This window comes from Rhamphochromis longiceps, linkage group LG1 (genome assembly GCF_057381845.1).
Source record: "Rhamphochromis longiceps isolate RC_006_pf linkage group LG1, R_longiceps_female_GT1.1, whole genome shotgun sequence".
Lineage (NCBI taxonomy): Eukaryota > Metazoa > Chordata > Actinopteri > Cichliformes > Cichlidae > Rhamphochromis > Rhamphochromis longiceps.
This window is the reverse complement of record NC_140557.1, coordinates 41657031-41670014: the sequence shown is the minus strand read 5'-3', so window position 1 is coordinate 41670014 and position 12984 is coordinate 41657031. Positions and strand designations below refer to the sequence as shown.

General features: G+C 41.6%; 1 protein-coding gene across 3 annotated transcripts in view; it reads left to right on the top strand.

Annotated features, from left to right (window-relative positions):
• arnt2 (aryl-hydrocarbon receptor nuclear translocator 2) overlaps positions 1 to 11877 on the top strand; it is a 61488-nt gene extending 49611 nt beyond the window's left edge. For 2 of the 3 annotated variants that reach the window (XM_085409478.1, XM_085409496.1), the window contains exons 14-19: positions 366 to 489; positions 1130 to 1232; positions 1410 to 1551; positions 3577 to 3727; positions 9624 to 9769; positions 9934 to 11877. In XM_085409478.1, coding sequence (XP_085265604.1) covers positions 366 to 489; positions 1130 to 1232; positions 1410 to 1551; positions 3577 to 3727; positions 9624 to 9769; positions 9934 to 10032 — 765 coding nt within the window. In that variant the 3' untranslated portion in view covers positions 10033 to 11877. The remainder of the gene's footprint in view (positions 1 to 365; positions 490 to 1129; positions 1233 to 1409; positions 1552 to 3576; positions 3728 to 9623; positions 9770 to 9933) is intronic. The other variant, XM_085409487.1, reaches the window with a different exon arrangement.
• The last annotated feature ends 1107 nt before the right edge of the window (positions 11878 to 12984 follow it).

The following is a 12984-nucleotide window of genomic DNA, read 5'->3' as shown; positions in this document are numbered from 1 at the left end:
TTTGGGATTCGATGTAATTGAAACATTTGGATGTTTTTGCCTGTTTTGAGGGTTTTTATGTGAAAGGATTTACATAAAAACCGGACATTTGTGGCTTCCTGTTTCCATTGCTTGACAAACATGACTGAAAGCATTGACAGCAGTGAGGTCAACTGAGATGGTTGCTGACGTTGTTCCTTTTTCTTAAAATGTTTGCAGTGTTTGATAAGAGAAACCTCAGCAGCTTGTCTTCATTTTGTCTAGGTTGCAGTTGTTTTTTTTAAATATACTTTTAAACCAATCAGCATCCAGCCTGAGATATGTGTTTACTGCATTTTTTTTTTTTTTGGTTAAATCATGCCTGAAACGCAAACCTGTACCCTCAGGTACCTGTGGCCAGCGTTGGCAGTGGAGTTCATGAGGCTGGAAAAAACATCGACAAGACAGAAGCCCTGTTCTCCCAGGAAAGAGATCCACGTTTTGCTGACATGTACACCAGCATCTCCGGCTGTAGGCGCGCGCGCGCGCACACACACACACACACACACACACACACACACACACACACACACACACACACACGTGTCTTTATATCCTTGTGGGGACACGCTTTCCCTAGCTGCTTTTCTACCATCAAAAATGAATGCCTGACCCTGACCCTAACCATAACCTAATTGTAACATTTTGAGGCTCGACAATGCTTTCAAACTCACGGGGACCGGCATGTTGGTCCCCACAATTATAGTAAACTTCCAATTTTAGGTCCCCACAAAGATGTTAATATCCGTCCACACACGCACACACATCTGCTGTTCAACAACACAAACTGGACCACATTTCTGTTGCTGGTCAGTGAGACGCGGCTTATTTGTTGCAGTGATAAATCACCTGCGCAGACAACTAGAAAAAGCTACTGGCCTCTCAGCTTGACAAACTCAAGCTGTTGTTAACGGGAGACGGACACACCGTTTGTTTGTTTGTTTTTCCCTGCATCACTAACTGAATACATGCAGGAACCATGGCAATGACATGCAGACAGTTTGCAAGTGCACAGTTAGGTGTTAGCAGAGGGTCCAGCATACTTAGCAAACCCATTATTAACTTCAGAGTGTAATCATCTGTTGTTTTGGTTCCCTGTCCATGTGTGAAGCGGGAGATAAGAAGATGATGGTTCCCTCCTCTACAGCTGGAGGACAGCAGCTCTATTCCCAGAGTTCTCCCTTTCAGCAGGGACATTCGGGCAAAACTTTCAGGTACATGTTCATGGTACATGATGTTCCTTGGACTGGGAACATCGTCTGGTTCTAATTGCACTGTATTCCTCCATAGAAAGGTGGAGTATAACTTACCTGTTTTTTGTCTCGTGTGTGTGTGTGTGTGTGTGTGTGTGTGTGTGTGTGTGTGTGTGTGTGTGCATGTTTTCATGTAAGCAGTTCTTCTGTGATCCATGTCCCTGGTGTGAACGACATCCAGCCATCAGGTTCAGCCAATCAAAATCTAGCTCAGATCTCCAGACAGCTTAATCCAGGCCAGGTAGCGTGGTCAGGGAACCGACCCCCCTTCTCTGGACAGGTAACACACACTGACATGCACACACACACACACACACACACACACACACACACACACACACACACACACACACACACACACACACTATTATTATGTGACTATGTGCACTAAAACTGACCCTCACAGCTAAATACTAACCCTTAAACTAGACAAAGTTCTCAGTTTAAGAACTCGCTCTAAGAAACCAGGCAGAATGTCCTCACTTTAAAGACCTCATAGTACCGTATTGTCCTAACAGAGCACGCTGCTCTTATACTGATGGATAGTTGTGGTTCCTGGAATTTCTAACAGTAGAATGGAAGACAAACACACACACACACACACACACACACACACACACACACACACACACACACACACACACACACACAGTGTTTATTTCTAAAGTTAAATAAATACCTAGAGTCAGCTGCTCCTGTACCCCAGACTCCAGTCTCTGGTGCTTGTTAGCAGATGGACTTGTTGCCATATTCTGTGTTTCACATTCTTGCAAAGTGACTTGCACGCAGCATATGTTTCTTAATAGGCTCATCCGTCTTCTACATGCACGGCCACACTTGTCAGGTCATTCCACTGGACTGAATTCTTTGTTCAGTCAGAAAACAGCCAGATGATACAAGAGATAAACACTGTTGGATGAAACAATCAAAATTATTACCTAATAAGAGAAAAGACCTCGTGTTCTAAATTTAACAACCAGCTCTTTGCCATCTCCTGTCGCCGGGCAGTTACAACATTAAATAAGAACAAATACCTTAAAATACAAATACCTATCAAAGATGCAGTATATATAAGTACAATCATGTAATCAATTATGCAAACCAAGTAAGTTTTTACTAGTCTTGACTTTGACCCAATTTTCACCAAAAAGAAAATCAACTCGAGCTGATCGTATAAAATTTGATCAGGATACCTTGAACACTGTGGGACTGCTAACAGACGGACAGAAGCTCTTACAATAAGCTACTTGCATATCATCCCATGAGGTCACTATGTATTTCAGGAAAACTGGCGAAACGGAGAAGCAGTGTGTAAAAGAAAAAACCAAAACACGTCTCACTACTTCCATCAGAATTAAGAGGATGAGTAGTTGTCAGGTGCTGCTAATCAAAGGCAGATTGTTAACTGATCAGCAGCAAGTGTAACAATCGGTTCCTGTACACTAACGACCTCAACATAACTGGACGTCATGGCAGGTGCAGGTCAAGCACAGTAGCACCTTGCAGACATTGAGTCGAGCACGTTTCCAGAGTCAAATGCGAGGCCGTCTGTCTGAGGCCTAAAGCTTGGGTCGTGCAACATGAAAATGACATCTGCAGACAATTTATAACAGAGCGGCTGGACCAAAGACAAACTCGAGGTGCAATGGCAAAGTCAAATTTCAGACCTCAACCCAATTAAAATGCTGTGTTTGGACCAAACTTCAAATAATTGAAGCCAGATTGTAAAGTGGGCAAAACTTCCCCCACAGCAACAGAACGACTGATAAAGTCGTATAGGACAAACACACTCTCCCTCACGCTAACATGCTGTATGCCACAGTCTGGAAATTAGTGCCCAAATAACAGAATATGCAGTACTTTGGTGAAGTTAAATTGGTGTAGCGCATGTATAACTGTCATAGAAAATAATTTGTACAAAGTCATTTAGCTAAGTTTGGATTCAAAGGCGGATAAATAAGTAAATGTATTTTCTTTCTAAAGGGTCGGTATTCAGTATGTGTGATAGATGTAGACTACAACCCTGGTTTGCTTTGTTTCAAGATTCAACGCGTTTATTGTCGTGTTTGCAAAGTAAAAGCATTTCTCTGTACAATGAAATTGTTTCTCTGCTGTCCACACAGATGCAGGTTAATATGTGCAAACAGATCAAATACAAATAGCATTAATAAACAAGTGGAGACAAAAAAATGAAGCGTTAAATAGATTTATGTGCAAAGAGCTATGAGCTTAATATGCTGGTTTGATATGTGAGAAAATTATTATTACGTTTAGGTGGATTTTAACCACTGTCTTTGTTCTAAAGTCCAGTAAAGCCCAGTCCAGTCCTTTTGGTATTGGTTCTGGCCACAGCTACCAGACTGATCCAGCCTCCTACAGTCCGCTGTCCTCCCCGGCCACTTCCTCCCCCAGCGGCAATGCCTACTCAGGACTGACAAACCGCAGCACAGCTTTTGGTAAGCACGTCTGTTTGCCTCTTATTCTCATTGTGTTCTGTTTACATGTATAACTTGGTCTTTACTGGCATGTTCACATCCTGTCATGTGGTACAAATAAAGGTACAGCCCACTGTTACATGATTTCCATCCTCCCTACACACGAGCTGCATAACAAGCGAGTTTCCACAGTCCACCATCTGTCAAAGGACAACATAAAAGTTCGTTGTTACTTTCTTCAAATGATTGACTTGTTATTAAGTGATGATTAGTGACTATTTCACAGAGTATTTAAATAACAGTATGAATCTTCACTTAATCCCAGACTGAGTCAAAAGGTTTTTCTTCCTATTAAAATGATGTTGTCTGAAAATTCATTTCAGCATTGAAAGCATTCGAAAAATAGAATGCAGAAGTGAATCGACTGTACAGTTCAATTCAATTCTATTCATATAGCGCCAAATCACAACAAGTCGCCTCAAGGCGCTTCATAGATACAGAGAAAACCCAACAATCATATGACCCCCTATGAGCAGCACTTTGGCGACAGTGGGAAGGAAAAACTCCCTTTTAAAAGGAAGAAACCTGCGGCAGAACCAGGCTCAGGGAGGGGCGGGGCCATCTGCTGTGATTGGTTGGGGTGAGAGAAGGAGTTCAGTTGTGTAATTTCTGTGGAGTGGAAATGCTTGAAGGTAACAGTTATAATGATTCATGTAGCAAAGAAAATAATTTGCATCTTCAAGAAAAAAGACTTGTCTGCACAGTGGAGCTGCTAAAGAAAGAAAGTGTGTTAGAGAGGCTGCAATGCTTCTTTGTGACAGCTAATATCCTTACAAATGATAAAGTCAGACAGCTTCTCCCATACAGGACCTTACGTTATAAACTCAGGAGTCCTGTTTGTGCTTGTTGTGACTGAACCTTGTTAAAGTGTGTTCACAGACTAACATGCCAGCAGAGTCTGGGAGGTGTGTCATTACTGTATTTGCACTAATAGTGGAGGGTTTGAGGTAATCACAGGAAAGACTTATATTCCATTATTCAGTGCTAAAGATATCCCACATGTAGTTTCCAATAGTTCGCCTCTCCCAATAGGACGTGTGAAGTGATGTTGGCTCCAACGTCCTGGACCGTTAGTGTGTTTGTGGAGTTGTCCTCTCCATGTCAGCATACGTGTTTCTTCAACCAGATGTGTAAATGTAGATGAAGCAGCTGGAGGAATAAAAAGCTGTGTGGATGGAGAAAAGGGAAAATGTGGCTCGTAGCAGGAAGAGCTTTGAGCTCTCAATAAATCGGAGCAGCTTTTTCCATTCAGTGAAATAGCTGGCTTACTGTGAACTAATACTTTGTATTTTAACCTTTCATACTGTCATAATCCTGTTTGAGCCTCTACTGTATTTTGGAGGCCTAGTTTGAAGGATGTTTTCAGGTTTCTAACCCTGATGAGCAAATAGGCTCAAACATTAAGCCACTAATGTTTTACCAGTATTTCTACTTTTTATAGCATGTATCTAGACAACCAGCATATGCTTATGTTGAAAAAGTATTTACTATCAGTGTAACAGGAGCTAAATAAAAAAACATCCTAAAAAGCTTCACAAACTCTCGTGGTTCTTTGACACACATATAGAAAAAGGTCATTCTGCCTCCGACAGTCTGAAAGTGTCTTTACTGACGGAGGGGAACTTTTTTTGTGGAACATTTGCACATAGAGATGAAAGTACGATCATTAAAGTTGCTTTCAAGATTTCAAAAGAAAGCATAAATCTTTACAACCATGAACCAAACATAATAATCCAGATCTTGGTGCCATTTTCAGTCAGGAAGGAGGAAGGAGCTTAGATAACCAGAACTGATCCTTTTGAGATGAAACCAAAAATGGTAAATGGCCTGTATTTGTATAGCGCTTTACTCAGTCCCTGTGGACCCCAAAGCGCTTTACACTACATCCAGTCATCCACCCATTCACACACTGGTGATGGCAGCTACATTGTAGCCACAGCCACCCTGGGGCGCACTGACAGAGGCGAGGCTGCCGGGCACCAGTGAAACCAGTCATAAAAGGTTTCAATAAGTAAAGCTGTGAAAGAATCATTAGCAGCACTTGTTTCCTCCTGGAATAATTATGAATTAGGTTTTTGCCGTGATAGAGCAGCCAGAGTCTAATAACAGGCTAAGTGGGGTACAAGAAATGAAGGTTTAATATTAGCACCAAAAAAAAGTAAAATGTTGGCTCACCTGGGCTGATAATAGATTGTATTATTTAAAGTGACAAGATATGAAAAAACCCATTGTATCGCATTATTTTCACAGAATCACATAGTTTGCTTTACAAGCAATACTAGTAATACTTCATAGAAATGTCCTGAACAAACAAACATTATTTTGACATGTTTCTCTTTGGAAGATTAGGTGAAGTACAGGTTTTTTTGTTATATTTTCTTTTTTTTTTCATGTTGCGAGATGACTGCTGATGGGATGTGTAATCTTTGGCATTATACATTCAATTAGAAACATTTCGGGGATCATGTTTCTGTATCTTTTCTCTAGAATTGTAAACAGGATCTGTTGTAATTGTTTATCCAGTTCCAACTCCATGTTCTTTAACTATACTAAAATGTAAATAAAGCCTTTTTAATCTCCTACTAGGCCTCGGTGCAGCCCTGCAGCTCTTTCTTTGTCATGTTGGCACGTTTTCACCGTTTTTACTCAGTGACTCTTATCAGTTGCTGACTGACTTAGTGACACTAGTCTAAATCACGAGGTAGGCAGTTTGACTAATGGGTTAGCCTGTCAGGGTTACAACACGACTGTTCGGCTTCAAGTCTCCAATGACAAAGACGCTCTTGGGCATATTTGACATTCATCATGTTCACAGTGTTCATAAGTAGAGCCCAGTGGTTTTATTCTGAATTAAAGTTTCTTAAAAAAATGTAAAAAGCTATTCAGCTGGAATACAATAAGTAGGCAACTGTTTGACCAGAACTCCTGTAAAGTTACTGAATGTTATACTTACGTTACCTTCTTATCCACTGCCGAACACGACTGCTCAATTTAAATTGTGTACGCAGAGTTTGGACAGTGAAAGGAACTTTCCCAAACTGTAATCTACAACATGGCATCAAGTGACAGGTTGTAGATTAGACATCAAGGACCGAAAGTCCTCAGAGGTCGACTCTTACTTAATGGACCTACTGTAACATCAGTCATTTCATTTTATTGGTCACCTCACACAGCATTAATGGCTGGCTAACAGGGTCATGGAAAACACAAGAGTTACAGTGCAGTTACAGACATCCAGCTGCTCCGACTCATTATGTATATTGTAAAAGTTATCGGACTCAAGTAAGCTCAAAACTCCCACTTGATGGTCTTTTAATAGACGCACATTAGATTATCTTTTGTGCTCTCTATTGCCAAATTAACTCCATGCACCTTCCATGTTTAAGCCCCTTTTCCATTAGTACCCACTCAGATCGATTCAGCATGGTGCGCCACGGTCTTCAGGGTTTTCCATCTGTCCAGGGTCATAGTATCTGCTACCTCGCTCGGGGCTCCAAGCGATCCAAGCTGCTACTAACTGTGACGTCATCAGACTGCATGCCGGTCGGTAGCGTCACTCGATGAGTCTTGAGAGCGTCTTGTTCACTAAAATTTAAACTACCGTCTTTGAAACCTGGACACGAGGAAAATGGCTCCAAAAAAAACGCCGTGTTCCCCCGAGTCTGAAGAAAAGCCACAAAGTCCTTAAAGTTCACCTTTTTTGTAGGGTTCATGTCGCGGGACATTCATACGCGTTGCTATGACGACAGCAACGCAGTTAGGTTGTACCGGATTGTAACGGAAAACAAGTCAATCAGAGTAGAGTCGTGGCGAGTCCTTCCAAGGAGGTACTAGTGGAAAAGATTTACTGTCTTAACCTCATGCACCTGTTCATGAAGTCAGTGACGGTGTCAGTGTTGCATATGTTATAGATGTATATACGTTACACATTTATGATAAACTGTCGCTGTGTGTGCTCCAGTTAATGGGTTTATGGGTTTAACTGGTGTTTTAAACGCATCTTTGTCTGACCCTTATCAACGGGTCCAAACACTCCCAAAGGGGCAAAGTCCTGCAATGTCCCCACCACATGCAGGCACAGACTGCACTAATGTACTCTACCTGAATGTAGCATCCCCATATCAGTTTAAATAAAATACATTTTTAAATGCATACATCATAAAATATAGCAGTTGGGTAATACTTTGAAATCGACCAGAGTTATTGGTCCATCAGGTTACTCAGAGTTGACATCAGATACTGAATAAATCAGTTTGTCTTTCATAGCTCTGACTCGATTTTCCATCTTTGGTAGATGCAACACGCCTCATTGGAAAATGTCTGATTTTAGTTGCACATCAAATGTCTCTTTAAAATCCACTAATACAATCATTCCTTCTAATTCCACTGCTGTTAATGCCACAGTATGATTAAGCCTGTCCATCCAATCATCCAGTCTCTTCCATTTATCCTTGTCAGGGTTAGTTAAGCTATCCCACTAACTGCATGTCTTTGGACTGTGGACTGAACCCACGCTAACACAGGGAGAACATGCTAACTCCACACAGACAGACCCCACCAGGTGGCGAAGTCGAACTTAGGACCTTCTTCCTATGAGGCAAGCGCACCACATGTGGCCCTGATTAATACTACCCATCAGTAGTTAGCAGTGTTAATGTCGAGTCCATCTGTTTAGGGTGTAATGGGAGCTTTGTGCGCCTTGAGGCAGCTGTCGTTGTGATTTAGTACTTTATATAAATAAAATTGAAAGATTTATCTGAAATTGTTGCGTTGGTCTCTATAACATTGTTAACGTGCTGCTCTAGGGCAATAGTAAAAAACTGGCCAAACACATTAGCTGTGTCTTATGGAGAAACATCAGGAAAAATAAATGCATTGCTCATCCTGTGGGGGGGCACTGTGACTCCCTGTGGAATAAGGTTGGTGAAGGGCTTAAAATGGAGTGTGGTGGTGTTTTTAGATTAAAACACAAAATGTAACTACATGTTGGAAATCTCTTTGCTTTCTTGTAGAATTGTGTTTCATTTATTTTATTTTTTCTGTTGAAATCACAACAGCATAGTTGGCGAGTTTCAATAACACTCCTGGCAACGGCAGCATTTCTCAACACCCATATAGGTCAGGGTTTGGGTCGGGCTTTTTTAGAATGAAAAATCTTTCAACAAAGAAAACTAAAACTAAGATGAGCTTTATCTGAAAAGATTGCATCTTCGAGTTCTTAGCATGTGGCCAAAAAAGACAAACCTAACCTGCTTAGCTTTGTTGGGTTTGGATTTTTTTAAATATATTTATATTATATTGAGCAAGAGATTTGATCAAACAATGATGTTTTAGCCGAACAGCCAACCGTGGTTCGTTTACAGTAGGGTGTTTTCAAATCCCGATCAAATGATGTCAAAGAAGTTCTTCTTGGATTTAAGATTTATTAAATATTGTAACAAGTCAGTGCCTTCTCTACCATTATTAAATCCTGGAGCGTTTCCGCAGGTCCCTCCTCCCTGCAGCTGTCAGACTGCTTCCAACAAACACAGATGTTTACATCTGCGCTGTAACTTGCACATGTTATCAACCGATTCACACTATAACCAGGGTTTGCCTCTTATCTGTATTTAATTGAATTTTATTTAATTACGGTACAGGAGTCTGTGGTAACCACTGTCCTTGATGTAAATATGTAAACATTGTGTATGTTTCTGTTCTGTGTCCTGTTTGTTTGTATATGTGTCTTTCTTGCAGCTGTTACACCCAAATTTCCCCTTGTGGGACAATTAAAGGATTATTCTATTCTATTCTAAATACTTTGTGCATCAAAGGATCTGTCAGAAATGTTTTCACGAATAAATAAATGTGTTTTCAGATGTGTCCGGTGAAAGCAGTCAAAGTGGAGCCCAGTTCCAGGGTCGCCCCAGTGAGGTCTGGTCCCAGTGGCAGAATCAGCATCACTCCCAGCAGACTGGGGAACAGCACACACACCCCAACCCTAGCCAGACAGAAGTCTTCCAGGTAATGCTGAGGGAGACTGTCCTGCTGCTGGACTCTGTGTAGTTGGTCAGCCTTCCAGCTGCTGGCTGCTGACCAGTGTACACAGATATGTAATATGTCTGATAAGAGCCGTGTCCTCTGCACACCTCGAACCTCTGACTCTCCATCCCTGTGTGTCTCTGCAGGACATGTTACCCATGGCTGGAGATCCCACCCAGGGAACAGCCAACTATAACATCGAGGACTTTGCTGATCTTGGGATGTTCCCACCCTTCTCTGAGTAATATCCGCCTTTCTCCATCTTGCTCCTGCTCAGAACTGGACTGATGTATGCATTTATCTCATGTTCTGTCTCGTTTTTCTGTATAGCTAAATCACCAACACAGCCATGTTAGTCACGATGAATGTCTGGGTGGACATCGTCATTTGCACACATACAAACGTACAGCGCACTGTTGGTTAGGCTCCAGGATCTGCAGTATGTACCAGTGAACATACACATACCTCATCTCTGCAGAGAGGCGCCTCTGTCAGGCGTAAAGAACATTACTGTTTTTGGTTTGCTCTCAAAAAGTGTCTAAAACTGCTTTCTGCAATTAGTGTTAGCAGAAGCAGATTACAGGTACACCTGTCAGAAATGATTGCTACTATATTAGATTTTATACTTCCTATCTTACAGACTTGTGTGTAAATGGTCATTACTGACACAAGCTTTAGCTGCATCCATGTGGAAGACTGTAAAAAGTGGACTGCGATAACACTCGGTTAGCAAAGTCCCAGCACTCTTCTCATTTCCCTTTTTTGTAACCGTAAGTAAGCAAAGCATCAGTCTGATTTTGAGTGCACTGCATACCTGTTGGCTTGTCAGCCACAAGTTATCGGCCAGGACACGTTTTTCTTCCTTTTTTCACTCTTGTGAGGACCATAATTTACTAAATCAGCATCTTGTTGTGCTTGATATAACTTGAAATTATTAACTGAGAGCAGAATCTCACAGGGGAAGTGTTTATGCTGAATTGACAGATCAAGGGGAATGAAAGCCGTTGTCCCCTCGACGTCCACGCATTCTCACTTTAGTTTGTCATCAGGTGGACACTCCGACTGTTGGTTATTAGGGGAAAAATGCAAGTGTCTGGCATCTTTGCTCTGCCTCTGCGTTTAAGATCCGGAGCCTGTGGTCCTCTTTTATACGGTGTGTAATGGTGACAGAGTTTCTACACCAGCGTAGCAGTAACCTTAACTGGGTCTGTTTGTCTCAGTTCTGTTATAGCTTCCATGTATCACTACTCAACACGACAGAGAAAATGTCTCAGTGCCACACAAATGGCAGAATCACCGGTTGCATAAAGGGTTGACGATGTCCACCTCCATCTGTCTGAAATGGCCTCTTGCACATCATTACCAACTCTGCCAAACAGCAGCAGGAGATGAGACGCTCACCTCCGGTTGATGCTGCAAACGCTCTCTCCATCAACTTTCTTGTATTACCCTATATGTAGTGATGTCGTAATCTCTAGAAAGAAAACTTGATGCGCCCATAGAAGGATTCTCTGTATACATAAAACTAAATTTTTTACAAAACTCTCATTGCAGAAAGTTGCTAAGGCTTGAAGTGCACTTCATGAAGCTAACTGCTAATCACACCAGCCTGCTTTAAAAAGGGAAAAACCGCCATACCGTCCTAGCAAAGCGCAGTATAAACTAGTGTATTCGGTGTTCTTCAGCTCTCGCTACTTGAATTTATTACTTTATAATCTTTTCAACGATTAAGAGACTAAAACTTTGTAGTGGGGGAGCTTTTACATGCTAGATTGTATAATGTCTCAGACTGATGGGAGAACCTTCAAACATCCTTTTGCTAAAGATCTCAAATTGATGGTTTTATTGTTTTTTTCATGTTGTTGTAAATAATGTGATTTTTATGTCGACTCGTGTTACTTTCACACAGTACATTTTTGTGTAGGTTTTAATGATATCGTGTCCAATGTGAGTGCATATTTAACTATTGGTATTTAGTTAGTAGGTTAATTGTACATTGAGTTCTAGATCTGTATAAAATGTGTAAATGTGACCCATAATTTTTGTGTAACAAATTGTGCTTGTGACAATAAATTCTTATTGGTTATGTGGCTTTTGTTAGAGGTTCCGTCTTTCATTACTCAGGAGTCACTTCGCTCCTAACCCTTAACTAAATAATTTTATCCTAAAAACTCTTTACAGATTTTCATATACTCTAAAACTGAACTGCAAAAAATAAACATGTCGATCGCCCTTTGAAGATCTCCCTCTGTATTTGTAGGTAGGGCTGGGTTCTGCTTTTTAGCCACATCCTAAATGGGACAATTTACAGTTAGCCTCGGAAATACAGATTAGTCTGGACCAGGGGTCGGCAACCCTGGGCACGCGTGCGAAGGCTTAACTGATGGCACGGCCATAGCTGGACTGGCCATCGGGCATACCGGGCATTTGCTCGGTGGCCCAATGATTTTTTTTATTATTTTTTTTGTAACGGTATAAACAATGAAAGGCGTTGGACTGGCCAGATGCTGGCCGGTGTGTAAAAATAACTAGATGTTTGGTGGTGGCATCGCGGAGCTTCCTCAGATTCAGTAAAATTAACAAGTGGTGGAGGCCAGCAGGTGGATGAGGGAGATCGGAGGCAGGAGGAGGAGAGACCCGAGGCGGCCACTGGTCCGAGTGTCAGGTGAACTGAACTTCAGGTAAGAAGTTATGACCTGCAGTCCATCTGGGTCAGATATAAACCAAGTTTAGGTGGAGTTTATTTTCATTGTGCTGACTTTTTACAGTCAGTTACAATAACTCGTACTGCTACTAGCTAGCAGGACGGAGTTTCTATACAGCTGTTGCTATGAATTTACTAATAGTAAAATTTATTTTATTCATAAGGTTAGTTATTAGAGTTGCCAACCGTCCCGTATTCAGAGAAATTATTACGCGTTTGGTGTTGAGCTGAAAAAGAACACAGTTTGTCCCGAACTTCAGCTAGAATGGAAAAAGGCACAAAGCTGGAGTTATTCTGTGTTTACGCTGCACAGCTGCCTCTTCTTCTCTCATTCTCCCCCCTCCCTCTCTCATGTTTCTACTTCAATCATGAAACTGATCAATGATCAGCTGATCAGCTCTCTTGTTTATTTATCGCCCACTTTGCGCCAGAAAGAGGAAACCAGCGGATGTCGCGCTAAACAACAGCAGCACGTTTAAGCTTGATCAGCTGT